Genomic DNA, 15,642 nt, shown 5'->3' on the forward strand with positions numbered 1-15,642 from the left:
CGGGAGGAACGCCCCCTCCCGCTGCTCACACAGCTCGTCCATAGACGAGTATTATCAGGAGAGGGAGGGGGCGTTCCTCCCGGCTCCACAGCACAGCGCGATTGGCGCCGCGAGGCAGAAGGACGTCTCTGGCTAATGGTCAGAAACGCCCTTCTGACCATAGAGCACTACGGTACCGGCACCGTAAGCTCTTCACAACGGGCACAGATCGGGAAAGCCGACAGTGCGCTGAATTCAGCGCACTGTCAGCTTTCTGGCAGTATATAACACTGCCTGTGCCCGGATATGGTGAAAGGTCCTCTTTAACTAAGAAAAGGCAAAAGTGCAAAAAGGAGCACAAATAAAACAAGAAAAGGAAGTCAATTACTCTACATGAGTCTAGTATTGTACTGGATTGTGTCTGGACCTCCCCTCTAATTAAGCAGCCACAAGATGGACACATAAAATAAAAATGAATGTTCTTTTCTGAATATCACTGAGAAACAAAATCATCTTACCATGTGAAGGTCAGCATAATATGGAGATGGATCCCATGCGACTAAAGTGACATCTTTGTACAAAGAACTGTCTGAAAAGTGGTGGCTTGGATTAGTAAGAATCTGCAATGAAAACATTTTTTTTTTGTTAAAAAATGGAGTCATAGAATTAAAAGATTGACAAATGCTGACCACGTCCACATTCTAGTTAGAGCCGAAATGCTTCTGGTTGATGCATTTTATAGTCCCAGCAGAGTAAATGAGATTTAATTTAAACTCTTCTACATATTGCGGGAAAAAAACACTGTATCTTTTATAATAATCGAATGCATCTTTGAAAAACACAGCTTATTCATTTTACCTGGGAAACTACTTATATATAGGGAGGGGGAAAGTAAAAACTGAAAAACACATACAAATTGCAGTGACAAACAAAGGGGTTTTGCTGCAATTTTTTTCTGCTGCTGCATTTCACTATGTTAGGCCTTAGCCTTTGCTGAGAATGGCACATTTGAAAAATATTTTTTTTTTTATAAAATAAGATACACCAAAATTTGAAAGTGACATTCATCAAATGGTCAATGTTGTCTGTTGATTTCCAATTTACTTAAATTCTTGTCAGCAGTCAAAAAAGAAAGGTAATTTTAGCTGCGGAATTCGTTTAACGAAGTCTTTTCCCTTTAGATTTAATAGGAGAAGAAAAAATGCAATGCTGCAAAAACGCAATAAAAAAAGGTTAGTAAAAAATTAATCCGATATACAATTTCTGCAACAAAACGTGAGCGCTATAGATCCATGCTGGGTGCTACTTTCTTACATATACACCCTATATATGCATATTCCTTGTGAATGGCTAAGATGTACTTAGAAATAAACCCTTCATATAGAAGATTTGATTGCTTAAGGTTCATATATTATATAATGGTCCACTTCATATATTTGATAAGGTCCATGTATAGGGAATTGTGCATTCATGGATGCACAAATCTGTGCCATTAAACTGGCTATTCAGCGGCAAACATTTAGCCACTGAGTTCTCCCTCCATTAACCACTGGGGGTCACTGTAGCTTAAAGATAAAATACAACATCTTGCTTTTCAGGAATGAATAACACCAGTCAGTTTCCTTTGGTAAATATTGTAAACCACAGTAAACAGAATAACAACTGGCAATCACTAAATGCAAGGAGTCAAAGTGTCAGTCTTGGCTTACCTGAGAATTTATAATGCGCATGGTGGTTTTATTTCCCACATCTCTTTCATAGTTGTGTGTTGGCGCAGAATTAAATCGCAGCACAGCATCATGAGCATCTGTAAAATGTTAGAAGATGAAAGTTATTATTGTAATGTAGTATAGTAGTAACAAAGTATTACAAGGGGAAACTAATTCTGTAAAAATGTCACAATTCACCCCAAATCAATAAGCAATCATTGTGAGTACCAAAAAACATAGCAAAAGTTGTGTAATAGTATTGTGATGTTTGTATAAGATAAAAAACAACAATAACATGGCAGCAGCATAAAGTCTCCTAACCTCTGTGACTCTTTAAGAGAGTATACCCTAAATGAAAATAAAAGGGGCTGTCCGTTTCATTTTAGTGGAACTATAAACATAAGCAATGTAATAAAACAGCACGTATCTCTCCCCAGGCCTCCATTTCCAGTGTTGGTAACTACATTCGCCTGTATAGAAGTCCCTTGGCTGACTTCACCACCGATGCCCCGTTTCTGTGAGCATACCACTGCTGCCAATCACAGGCCTCAGGCCTCATGACTGCTGTAAAGTGACATTTGTGAAGAGGTGACTTTTGAAGCCTGGGGTTGGCTGGATCAGTCACTTGGCACAACAAAAAACAGCCTCGGGACCTGTATCCAGATGAATGAAGCTACTAGTGCTGGAAACAGCGGCCCTGAGAGAGATGAGTACTCATTTGTTATGCTTATTGCCCCATTAGCAGCAGTATTAAATAATAAGAAGATAAAAAATGGACAGCCCCTTTAATTTACTTTGTTAGATTATTATTCATCAACTATTAATTTTTCGAGCAATGGACGATTAATAACCGAAACCGAACATCAATCAGAAAAACCTAACATATCCAAACTGGAAACGGTTATACTCTGGTGGCCCATGGAGGAGATCAATGGTCGACCACATGCCAAAGGCTACTCTCCATCATGTACTTAAATCTGTTCATTGCTTCTCCATATCTTCAAGCTTTACTTTTCTTACACATTAAACATAACAATCTAACAGTTTAGATAGATGTTGACGTGCACGTGAATCTCTGAGGATGGTATGAGTATCATCATGGATTGACATTTGGTTTAAGACTGTGCCATCATACTGCATAGTACAAGATAAATCCCTTTTACCAATGGTGATCTTGTCCGCTTGTCTAACTAACTTAATCAGCTTTACATATGATTTTTATACATAGAAGATTGCTGTACATTTTCTTGGCTGTATGTTGTAAATTAGCAGAACCTAAAAAACTGATACCAGACATCTCTAAAAATTCAGACCTCAGACACCTGAAAACTAAAGGACAGGGCAGTAGATATCCAATTTAGGAGGTCCACATACACATTCAATGATTATCCAGGACTGATTAAATCAGTGGGTTCAGCTAGCATACATTTAATGTGTACAGGAAATTAAGATGTCATTGTTAGGGAATTGCTAGGACAGCAATTCCCCGGTAGCGGTTGGACCCTGGGACGGGACACAAGAGACAGTGAGCCCTAAGCTGAAGACCCCAACTGACCCTTCCTATTGCCAGGCCCTATCCTACGTAATAGGTGGCAACCACAAAGACAGTCCCTTCCTGGATATGTGAGACACAAAACGCAGACAAGACGGACAACAACAAAGAGAGGTCAGCTAGCCAAGGGTCAGTAACAGTCCAGCGATGCAGTGCCAAATCGGAGTCTAAGAATAGTCAGTGAGGAAAGCCAAAGGTCAAGGATAAGAATGCAAGCAAAAACAGGGACACTAAGGAGCAAGTATGCACACGGCAATAGCAAGCACTGGTGTGAATGGGAGCCAAGATAAAATAGGGGAGGAAGAACCCGCCCTTAACCTGCCAGGAAGGCAGGCTGTCAAACACAGGCAAGACAAAATTAACCACTTAATGGACAGAGGCAACAAGGGCAGAAGACGGGTGTGGTGTAAATACAATCACAGAACTAGAGCCGAGTTCACACAGTGCGACCAAAAACTTTAAGCCAAGAACCAAACTGCACCCGCCTCCTGAGCCGCAGCACACGAGCAGAGGGTGGTGCAGAGACCCGAACAGGCAGAGATGTTACAGTCATGCCTTAGAAATAGGAACTTATTCATGTGCACCGGTTTACAGCTAACTGAAAAAAAACACTGTATATTCCAGATATCAGAGACAGATGACCATTATATAGAACAATTCCTATATGTGATCTTATTCCCACCAACCCACTGTCTTACTGAATCCTAATACTAATATATGAGGGTTCAATGGATGTTACTTAGGTCAGCAGGGTCTGTTTGAGACCTTGTGGTCTGCAGGTATACTGCTAATGTCTCTGATGGCTACAATAACAAAAGTGATGATACAGTAGCCCTGATATATCTGATACGGGAAATATATATATATATATATATATATTTCCCGTATCAGATATATATATATATATACGCGCACACACACACACAGTCCAGTCATATTAATGTGACCACCGCCTACTTTTGACGTCAACGTTAAATAACCAGTCGCAGAAGGCACGTGTCATCAGCCATCTGGGTGCACTCATCATTGTGGAAGGCACAATGGATCAACACAAGTTTCCATCTAACCTTGCGGACCATGTTCACCCCTACATGCAATTTGCGTTTCCTCAGGATGATGGCATCTACCAGCAGGACAATGTGACCTGTCATAAAGCTCACAGTGTACGTGCGTGGTTCGAGGAGCACCAGGATGAGTTTACTGTACTCCCTTGGCCAGCAAATTCCCCGGACTTGAACCCAATCGAGAATCTGTGGGACTACCTTGATCGGGTTTTTCGTGCCATGGATACTCAACCGCGTAACGTAGCTGGCCAGGGTACTGGAGTCGGCATGGCTCAACATCCCAGTGAACATCATCACAACATCCCCTCTCCGAAAGGTGGTTATTCTGAATTTTATCAGGTGGTCACATCAATGTGACTGGACTGTATATATATATATATATATATATATATATATATATATCACCATTTACCGTATAGTGTTAGCAAAGATATTGATGAAAAGAATAACCTGATACTATCACTCACTGGTGTTTCATGGGTGGATGAAGTCTGCAAAGTCATTGGCACATCTACCTCAAATAAGGGATAAGTACAAAAGCTGATAAAACCGAAGCACATCTACAAGAAATAAATAGTGCCATTGCTGCTCCTGCCACTGCCTATTAACACAAATGTATCGGTGTATTCTTTCATCCATTGCATCCTGGGCTTCCACAGGTCTCTCATATTTCTTTTTACCAAAGGCATTTTTAACTTGCAGTCAGAGAAATAAAGAAATGCCAGTATTGTATGTAATAAGTCCATATATGAAGAAATCTAATATTTGTTATTTTGTATCACTTGTATATGGTTATTAAAGCTGTGCAGAGTCTGTCTATAGTCAAACAATACTGTAATTTTTGTGTATGAGGAGAGCTGGGCCTGGTGGTTTTGTCACCGCAGATTGGAAATAGATAAAGTGCTGTAGGAAAAACTGAAATGCATTTCTGCTGCGTTTTTTCCCGCAGCGCCTTTTTCGCTGCAGCCGCTATGTCAAGCCTTAGCCTTATAGTCAGTTCTTGAATCTGAGGTAAATTAAACTTGAATTTGTGTTTTACTACAAGGAAATAACTAAAGAAACTGCTTCCACCTTGGAAGATAAATTTACTTCATAGTTGCTACACTTGTGATCTTGTAGTACTGAAAAATATATCCAATATTAAGCAAAAAAATTCACAATGTGATGTGCACAACGGTCTTCTTAATGAATAGCCAGTGCCGAGCATACAGATAGATGTAAGGCGATGGGTATTTTACAATGTGTTCTTCAGTCTATATTGACAAGCCTAAATATGTGGATTAATGGGTCTATCAGCGCCAGTTTAATAGTGCTGCAATGAATGAAAGGAGACAAGTGCAGTAATTGAAATGCATCCATGAAGTATTGCTCGGGGTATCTGCAGTGCCTGCGCTCAGAAGCCTCTGCAGTAGCCTGTTAATGATGGCTGTTCTGATCTATCAGAACTTTAAGGGCTAGTTCACACGTGGGCAAAGGGGAGGTTTTTGACAGCGGAATTCGCTTCAAAAACCTCTCCTTTAACATGGTGGTCTATGTAGACCACTAGCTTTTTTTTTCCTCCTAGCGTTTTCCGCCTGAAGAAGCAACATGACCTTTCTTCAGGCGGAAAACGCCTGAAGAATTGCATAGAAGTGAATGGGAGGCGAAAACCGCGCGGTAAAAAACCGCGCGGTTTTTTACACACAAAACCGCGCGGTTTTCGCCTGCAGTTTCTATAGCACATATAGGAAAAAAAAACCCTAGCGAAAACCGCTAGCGAAAACCGCGTCAAAAACCTCGTCAAAAACCGCATGGAATGCAAAAAACAGCGTCAAAAAAACTCCTCGAGGTTTTTTACCTCGCACAAATAAGCTAGGCGGTTTTCACGTGTGAACTGACCCTAAAAAGGATTCATTTGTGTCAAGCAGAAGCGAAAGAGAGAAAAGAGCACGTCCAGGAAGCCGCAGTGATGGGATGATTACATGTTGCTCATCTACTGAACGAATTTAGGTGTTCCCAAAAAAAAAGGAAAAAAAAAAAAAAAAACGATTTAAGACAATCAAAAGGGAAAAAAGAATTATTTCTCTGACTGAGGTTTTATTCAGGCTAAATGACAGTGTCTTTAAGGGAAGATGTGCTAACACAGAAAAGTAGATGCTGCCAAGCTTTCATGACAGGCCCATAACATAGCTGTCAATCTAAGGCCAAATGCTGGATCCATGCAAAGTAGTAATGTTGTTAGAGAGGCTTGGCGAGTCTGCTGATGGTTCCAGGCCAGCAACTATAGGATTGCCAAATTTACTTACAACTTATAAAGTATTCTGTACACTTCTGGAGTCCTCAGCATGTATTTATAGTGTGAAACTTATAAGGGAAGTTTGTACTAAATACTAGCAATTAAAATCAGATACACAGTTGTGGATGAATCCTGCTTGGGGTAGTGCATTAAAGTATACCCTGTGCAGGATACGTCCAGGGAGACTGCAGAGATGGCAGTTAGAGATGAGCGAGTACTATTCGAAACGGCCGTTTCAAATAGCACGCACCCATAGGATTGAAAAGAAGCATCCATTCATTCCTATGGGTGTGTGCTATTCGAAACGTAAGTTTCAAATAGTACTCGCTCATCTCTATTGGCAGTCACTTTAAACTGTTCTAACTCCGAAGCCATGGGGACTAGAGCCGTGAACTTGGTTTTGTTTTAACTAGTATGCAGAATAACACATGCAACTGACAGTTTGCTGGATGAAAAGGATTCTTTTTATTCTCGTATCCTTGTCACTTTAGATGATCCCTGGGTGGGGGTACCATGGACCATTACCAATCAGAAAGCATATTTGCCATTTAAAGGGCCTCTATCATTGGGAAAAGTCATTTTTAACTAAACACATACTTGCATAGCCTTTAGAAAGGCTACATCACATCTGCCTTTTGTATGTAAATCACCTCAATAGTTTTTGAATGAGCCGTTTTTATTCATATGCTAATTAGCCTCCAGCGTGCACTCCGGAAGTCTCAGCGAGCACTGTCTGCTATGTGTACAGTATAGGCTGCTGCTGATGATGACTCATCTCCCTGCTCATACACACACAGCAGAGAGGGTAGTCGCTGAGACTTCCAGAGTGCACTCTGGAGACTAATTAGCATATGAATAAAAGTGGGCTCATTCAAAAACTACTGAGGCAATTTACATACAAAAGGTACGTGTGGAATAGCCTTTCTAAAGGCTATGCAAGTATATGCTTAGTTAAAAATGACTTTTCCCAATGATAGAGCCCCTTTAACACCTTATATGTTGTGGAACTGACCACAGCACCTAAGTCATTTTACAAAAAAAAGGAAAAATAGAATTTTTTTCCCTTGTTAATAAACCCCCACCCCACAAAGTTGGTATCACCACATCCGCAACAACCCCTAAAATAAAATGAGTATGTTTTTTGTTCATCTTACCTCTCAAAAACAAAAAAGTTGTGGAGAGGGGAAAAAATAAAAAAAATAAAAATTGATCAAAAAGTTTTATGTACCCAGAAAATACACAAAGTTGTTCAATTGTGATAGTTGTTTATATATATATAAAAAAATAAAAATAAAATCTTCCTGATCTTTTGAGCCCTATAAACTGCTCACACCAAATTCAAAAGTTTATAGCTAAACTGTTATAGAGACTGGTTGAACTGGTAGAGACTGGCCTACCACTTGTGTGGCAGGAAAATGAAGCAGGCTGATGAAAAGACTGGTAGATCACTGATGTGATGCATCAGTTTAGCTTTTTGGCCACTGAGTTGTTGTGTATGGGCAGCATTGATCTCCAACTTAGTACACTTATTGGAGTGCTTGCTGGACTGGAGTATACCTCAAGTCCTTTGAACTCCTAATGGAGCAGATCTGTGAGTAGTCATGGTTAATGATAAGTAGATCACCTTTCCTTTAATGATAAGATAATACATTTCTACATATTAGCTTATTCCATTGGTGTTTAGATTATTACATTTTTTTGAGTTTTGCAAGTTGGAATGCTTTTAGTTAATAGTTTCTCTTTGTATTTTATGGACTGGCAAATGCGCAAGACAAGCAAAAAGGTAATTGTTATTGTGGAAGTAGCTGTGAATCATTAGTTTATGAAGCAGCATATGGTGCCTAGTGAAATAACTGGGACAATTGTTATCTTAAAATATTGTAAAAGAGTATATATATAAATAGGCTAGATAAGGTATTAAAGAGGCATTCCAGTAAAATGAATACACTGGGTTATGCCTAGTTAAGGGTCTGAGTGGGTGGAGCATAACATAAGGATACTTATCTTGGTGTTTCTTGAATTCCTTGAGTCATGTACCACCCTGTCACATTCAGGTAAGACACATTGTATACATTTTGTCTCTGCCTGTTCGGGTCTCTGCGCCACCCTACGCTCGCACACTGCGGCGCTGGAAGCGTGTTCAATTATTATTCCTTGCGTTTGGTTCTTGCTGCTATGTCTGAACACTGCTCTATTCCCTCTCCTTGGTTTCCCTCTGGTCCTCTAATAGTTAATCTTAGCCTTACCTGTGTGATTGACAGCCTATCTGCCAATCAAGTGTGGCGCAGGTTCTGGATTTCCTATAGGCATGTCATCAGCCCACACAGGTTTGCTGGCTATTGTGATTTTTTTCCTTCCTAAACTCTACTTGCTGTTATTGTATTGTACTTACTGACTTCTGACCTTTGGCTTTTCTTGTGACTACTCTTTTGCATTGCTTCTTTGTCTCACTGGCTTTGACCCTTGGCTTGCTGACTCCTCTTCTGTGTTGTGTAGTCTTGTCCACATTTAGTGTTTACAATTATTTAGAGAAGGGACTGTTGTCCAGTTGTCCCTGTCATTAGGACAGTTGGGGCAGTAGGTAGGGACAGGGGTTGGGTCAAGTTTAAGACTCACTGTATCTGTCTTTCCCTTCCTCCCTGGTTTCAGCAGCAGCACTGGGGAATTACTCAACTAGAAACCCCCTTACAGTTTCATATGTAATGTAAGGCGTTGTGCATCAATGCTAGTCTCAGTTTAACTATATGATGGCAAGAATTGCACAGTCTGCAGTAATACTGTTTCCTTAAAAGTTGGAAAGTTAATATAAACTTACTACCCTTGACCCCCTTAAAAAAATAATTTTGTCCATGATGTCATGACTTTACTAAATCAGAAGCCATAGAACAGAGATCAATAAAAGTACAGTACATGTATGAAAACTACATTTCTGCATGAAAAAAATACTTTCCTAAAAATGATCATACAGTGGTGAAAAGAAGGTTGGACCTCTGTGTTGCACAGCGTATATCCCTTGAGAATCTGTTGTCCTTTCATGATCTTGTTGCGCCCTTCCTATTTTTGAGGGAACTTTCAAAGTGTAGAAAATGAACTGGAATGAGCCAATGAGGCGCAAACGTAGGAAATGGGCATCTATAACCTCGATGCTTTTATACTCATTCACCCTCCACTCAATGATATACAAAATAAAGACATTCAAGAAGATGTAATGTAAAAAACAGAATAAAGAAAGCATACAATTTTATTTGGCATATAACACACTGAAAAGCATTCCCGTGGAGAGCAGCCCCTGAAGCTATTTTTGCAGAAGCTAATTTCATGATGGGGACTTGCTAGAGCTGTGTAAGCAATTTCCTCATAGCTCCTCTGTCTCGTTATGTACTAAATAGGTCAAGAAATTGATATTTATTTTTAGACAGTTTTCCTATCCTCAATAGAACAAAGTATTAAATACTATTTTATTTCATATTTACAGTTTATGTCGCCCTTCAGAGTGCTTTTATACTGAGCAGCCTTAACAGAACAAGCAATTAAGAGCCTTGGCCACAAGAGTCAATTCTGTTTTACATCTACACTAAAAACCTCAGAACTGTAAAAATTGTACAAGACAACAAAAGACGTCACTCTTATGATGCGTCATATATGTTATACAATACCTATTAAAGCATCTCGTATGTACTGCTTGAGGGCTTATTTATATAGTCACGCTGCTATTTTGCAGCAATGATTAGAAATTTTGTCAAAACCACCTACAATTTTCACCAGCATGTAATAAGTTGTTCCTAACGGCGGTCACATTACCAGAAATAGGAAGGTCCCTCCAGCACGAACCCCAACAAGTGTTTTGCCCATCTTAGCTTTGTCAGGGGCTTAGGTTACATGTTTAGGTTATTGTGGTGATTTGATTTTGATAACTGTTACCAATTCTGACTGCACAAGTATACCTTTCATGCTTTATGGTCACTATTACTTGGCAGTCCTTTTATTAACTATTTTGTCTTAATTGACTGACTATTATATATTTTTTGCATTGGCATATATGTGTATTTGTATTAACTATGTCACAACATTCCTATGTATCACCCTGGATATAGAATTATTTCTGCAGGCATGCCTAGGGATGTGGTGGGAGCTCTGCTACAAATATTGTTTTTACATGAAAATAGTTTTTAGTGCTATTTAGATACCTAATAAAATATTTATATATATTGAAATTGTGTATATTATTTTCAGTATGTACATATAGGATGTGTAAGACCACAGCAATATGACAGCAACATATGAGGAAATGTTAGGGAAATGTCTAATAATTAACAGAATAAGGACCCTTGCAAACGATTGAGTCCAGTCCATGAAAAACAGTCCATGTGTTGGCTGTATTTCCTGGGCTGAGCTCGGCTGTGTGCATAGGAGTCACTGCATCATAGTCAGTTATGATGGAGTGAGCTCCTGAACAACCCAATCGCTACAGTAATGAACTCATTACATTATATCAGTGATCCCTACGCACATTGAGAAGTTCAGTCCAGGTGATACAGTCTACACATGGACTGTTTTCCGCAAATGGGACTTGGTTGTGTGTAAGGTCCCTACGGCTATGTTCACATGTGCATTTTGTTACCAGTTTTTCTGTTTTGACAAAACATAAAAATATCTAAAAATTTTGTACCCATTTACAGAAATATGTGAACAACACAGTTCCATTTCCTAACCACTACCTTACTGGCCCTGATCATGTGCTGTTTTTATGTTGTGAATGTGATGTCACTACTGATGACAGCAACATTTAGCTAATCTTTGTTACCTGCCATAGCAACCAGGAAAAGGTGGTGGTTGGTTCTGAGCCGCTGGCTCCTGCTTCACGCACCTATGATCACTGCAGGGTTGAGTCTAGAATGGAGTGGGTTAAATCAGGTGTGGTTCTAGTAGGTGGCATTGCCATAATGCCGGAAGTTTTGCTATATGCGGTCCCGCAGGTAGAGCCCAACATTCAATCATAGTTGAGGTATTATCAATTTTGCATTGTTGAAGTAGAGGCTAACTATGTCTCTCCTATATGCAACCCAAACTCGCCTAGTTTGATGTGAACACAGCAGGTTGTGCTTCATAGTAGCAGTAACAAAAGCCAGCGCATCCAACTGGATCCATGGCATACCAGGCAGCAACACTCCTTTCTAGAGTCTACCATCACAGCAGTAGGGAGATGCAAGCAAACACATTTTTATTTGTTTTTGTAACTCTTCAAACCTTTCTTCTGTCTCCATGGGACAGGAATTGTGTAATTTGGGAGAAGGTTTTATGGGCACTGACAGCTGGCAACACAATAGATGCATAGGCAGAGTGAAGGAGATGAACAAGATGTGTTCCACTCAATAAATGCATCAAGACAGGGAGATTAATGCACATCATCAGAGGGTATACCGGGCGGGGAAGAAGGATGTGATAAGGGTATAATGATAAAGGCTATGTAGAAAACTACCGACACTCCCACAACCAGGAATTGTACACCAGGAAGTATTGCATGAGTCTGAAAATATGAAGAATGGTAAAAATGGTCCATAAAAACCACACGTAAAGTTATGTTTGTCCATTCATACAACAAGCACTTCCTGCCTTTAGTCACATTTTCTAAGTCCTGGAAAACACCTATAACGTAGCACACAAACACAGGCTGTACATAACAAGGTCTATGCAATTCCTTACAGTTCCTTGCACACCTATGCATCACTAACAAACCCTTCAGCCATATTCTCAAATATATGTTAGAACAAAACACAGTACATATGGAAAGGCGTATGACTATAGGATGAGACTGCACACTCTTTACTTGTCATCTGTGGCCTGAATAGGACCAGTAAGGGTTGTATTATACAGCCTGACTGTGAGACTGATGGGTTTTTGCATTTGCCTTTTACTCAGGCTGAAGTAATGTAAGCAATACTGTGACTGTTTCTTCCCCATACAGTTCGGTCATCGGCAGCACATTGTTTACACAGGTGGATGTGCTGCCAATAATCTGGTGCGTTAATTTGTCAGCAGCGTAATTATATGGGACAGTTATTGGAAACATCTTATAGTACTATTAATAGTCCATGTCCTTAAATACCTGAAGGGTAAATTTTTTTTTAAAAAAAACCTATTGTGGTTATGAAAGAAAACATACTCACAGGATAAGTACATTATGAAAATAAGAAAAAAAAAACATTATATTTTTGTTAACTATTCTCTGTGATATTGCATTCCATATCTGCCTCAGTAGTGCTCACCAAATTTCCACTTACCTTATCTGGTCCTCATCTGGATGTAATGTTAACATCAAAACAAAAACTTACCAATTTCTGCTCCAAGTGAAGAATTCAGTATAGCTCCAGCGGAGGAAACAACAGCACAAGTAGAAAAGCTTTGAGGATACAGTTTATTTAGTGGTATTTGAGGAAAGTACTTTTCCCATCCTAAGTTTGAGAATGGAGCCTCTTTGCCATCTAACGTTCTTACATGAGCTCGCTTTTTCAGGATACAGAGTAGTTCTTGGGCACTCAGTTTTCTTATGTTATGCTTTCCTGAGAAGCTTACTCCAAGCTTGTTTGCTCTAAGATACTCTCTCCTAGCTTTCTGCAGGCGTGGTGTCAGCATTTTGGACGAAACGTTGCCTTTCCACAACTTCTGGAGAAATGATTTGGACATGGTTGAGGAGAAGCCATTCCACTCATCTGACTCGTCAAGCATATGCTGTTTTGTACGGCGTGCATTCCTTCGGATTTTACGGTGCCGAGAGTGTGAGTTTTGACGAAATCTTGAAGCCTGGTTGGAGTCTCCATGGGCAAGGCCTTTTTTTTTCTTCAACATTATAAACTCATCTTCACTTTCAAAATAATTCTCTATATCCGCTATAGTTTTAAGACTACCTGGGCCGGACTTAAATGAATTCAACATGTCTTCATTAACAAAACTGCTCTCATCAATGGGATAGGATAGTGATGGGTCCTGCAGTGCCCCCATAATTGCCCTCTGCTTTCCTTGTACAGGCAAGAGTTTTTTATCATCTAAGTAAGAGAACGGACTTGGAACTGATTCCACCGAGTTATTGTCTGTGAAATAGATGAAGATGACCAGAAACAATAAGCCCCAAGCACAGATTCCAAATAGCATGAGTTGTTTCCATTGTTTTAGGTTAGGTTTCATGGCTTGGTCTAATCTGGCGCTTTTGTTCTGTGCACTTGAACTTCAAAATTAGATTGTGCCCTGTAAGAATGAAGCAATATAGTCAGAATGGATGCAGAAATATAATATAATAATCATTGGTATGACAGGTGTTCAGTATAGAAATGTACTGTACATGATGAGAATAGCAGAACTTGACATGATTCAGAAGCAGACAACCATATTAATTAAATGATACCTTTCAGATGTCCTAATAAAAATGATGATAGCCAGTTCATTAAATTACAGAATTCTGGAGTTTTTTTTCTTTTAGAAAAAAGATAGCACTATTAATGAGTATTGGATTACATTAATACATATGATTTACCCAAGGATTTTGCTTTCTATTAATTTAATTAGAAAGAATATTGTACACTCTTAGCTCACCAAGAAAAATGACAATTGATTTACATTCATTTTCACTTTCCTTCTAACCATCAGAGCAATGAAGCAGTATAACTAATAATGTCACTAGTATTTCCTGCTTACGGATTAACATATATATAACATATATACAGATCTATGTGCCGGACTATAAACTCTTATGCTACCAATTCCTACCACATATTTTAGAATTGTTTTACCTGGGTCCTATTCTTATACATAATATACGGTACTATTTTTGTTTCCTATGTCTATCTAGTAAGTTAGGTTATCATCATTTTTATAGTCTGTTGTTCTTGGTCCTCTGATGGATTAAAACGATGGACTGGAAAGGCCCTTGCCCACAATAGAGTCCCATCTGTGGAAAACAGTCCATATTTGGGCCATATGTTCCAGACTGACCATGGCTGTGTGTATAGGAGTCTCTGAATCATAGTTAGCTCGCTATCAGTGAGCTCACTCTCAGTTGTAGTGACTGGGCCATTCGGGAGCTCACTGCAACCTAAGTAACAGAGACTCCTATGGTCACTCCCGAGATCAGTCTGGCTACTACGGCCCACACATGGACCATTTTCCATGAATGGACTTGGTCATCTGCAAGGGCCCTAAAACTGTAGTGTAAAGGTAACCTTATTTAACTTTATACATTTTGTACTAGTTATTAGCAATATAATAAAGTATATCTACATTGCCTTCAGTTATAGACATATCAATTCAGAATTTCTTTAATAAGATTACAAAGTATCATATATTAACCTGTACTATTCATTTAAGAAAAGTTGTTTTGAACTGGGAGAATGCTTTAATTTTCTTTTAATAAAGGTTAATAAAGATTTTTTTTTTAATTCTACTTTATTAAGGAGTGGGCTAGTTTAATAAGAAAATTGCCTGTTAATTTTCTCCTTAGCAATGCTTTAATTTGAGCAATACTAATGGAAGCCCCTATACATCCTGGGGGAGATTTATTATTCCTTGTAGACCAGTTCTTTGGCATACAAGGCATAAAAAAGTCACACACGTCAATCCCTCATCACTCAAAGTTGTGTGAATGGTGCAAAACAGAAAAAGAGCTTGTGTGCACTAGATTTATGCCAGTTTACTAACGTAAATGATCCCTGCAATCTACGCCAATGAATGACGCAAGATCCGATGGAGGGTCCTCTGCCAATGTTGGAGTTATAATGATTGAATACATGAAGACGTGCTGCTAAAATTTGTTGACTGGGACTATGATGTTATTGGGACCACCCTTCACTTTCCCTCCCCTCAGTTTGTCTTATGTCATGTGAATAAGACAAATACAGCAGTGTTTATTATGGCAGTGATTCTATTCCCTGGCAAGTAGGAGAATGAAATGGAGGTCCTATATGAGGTAGAGTTATAGAGAAAGGATATATTTAGCTGTGCTGCATATCCTCATAAAGAGGGAAATGACCTGGAGGTCCTACAGGAGGTAGAGTTAGGGCTTGTTCACACAGG

The 15,642-nt window shown here is 39.3% G+C and overlaps 1 protein-coding gene across 2 annotated transcripts in view; it reads right to left on the reverse strand.

The window, feature by feature from the left end:
* ST6GAL2 (ST6 beta-galactoside alpha-2,6-sialyltransferase 2) overlaps window positions 1-15,642 on the reverse strand; it is a 115,203-nt gene that overhangs the window by 17,785 nt on the left and 81,776 nt on the right. For both annotated transcript variants that reach the window (XM_075265131.1, XM_075265132.1), the window contains 3 exons: window positions 12,912-13,821; window positions 1,689-1,786; window positions 498-599 (listed from right to left, as the gene is read on the reverse strand). In XM_075265131.1, coding sequence (XP_075121232.1) covers window positions 498-599; window positions 1,689-1,786; window positions 12,912-13,761 — 1,050 coding nt within the window. In that variant the 5' untranslated portion in view covers window positions 13,762-13,821. The remainder of the gene's footprint in view (window positions 1-497; window positions 600-1,688; window positions 1,787-12,911; window positions 13,822-15,642) is intronic.

Source organism: Leptodactylus fuscus, chromosome 2 (genome assembly GCF_031893055.1).
Source record: "Leptodactylus fuscus isolate aLepFus1 chromosome 2, aLepFus1.hap2, whole genome shotgun sequence".
NCBI lineage: Eukaryota > Metazoa > Chordata > Amphibia > Anura > Leptodactylidae > Leptodactylus > Leptodactylus fuscus.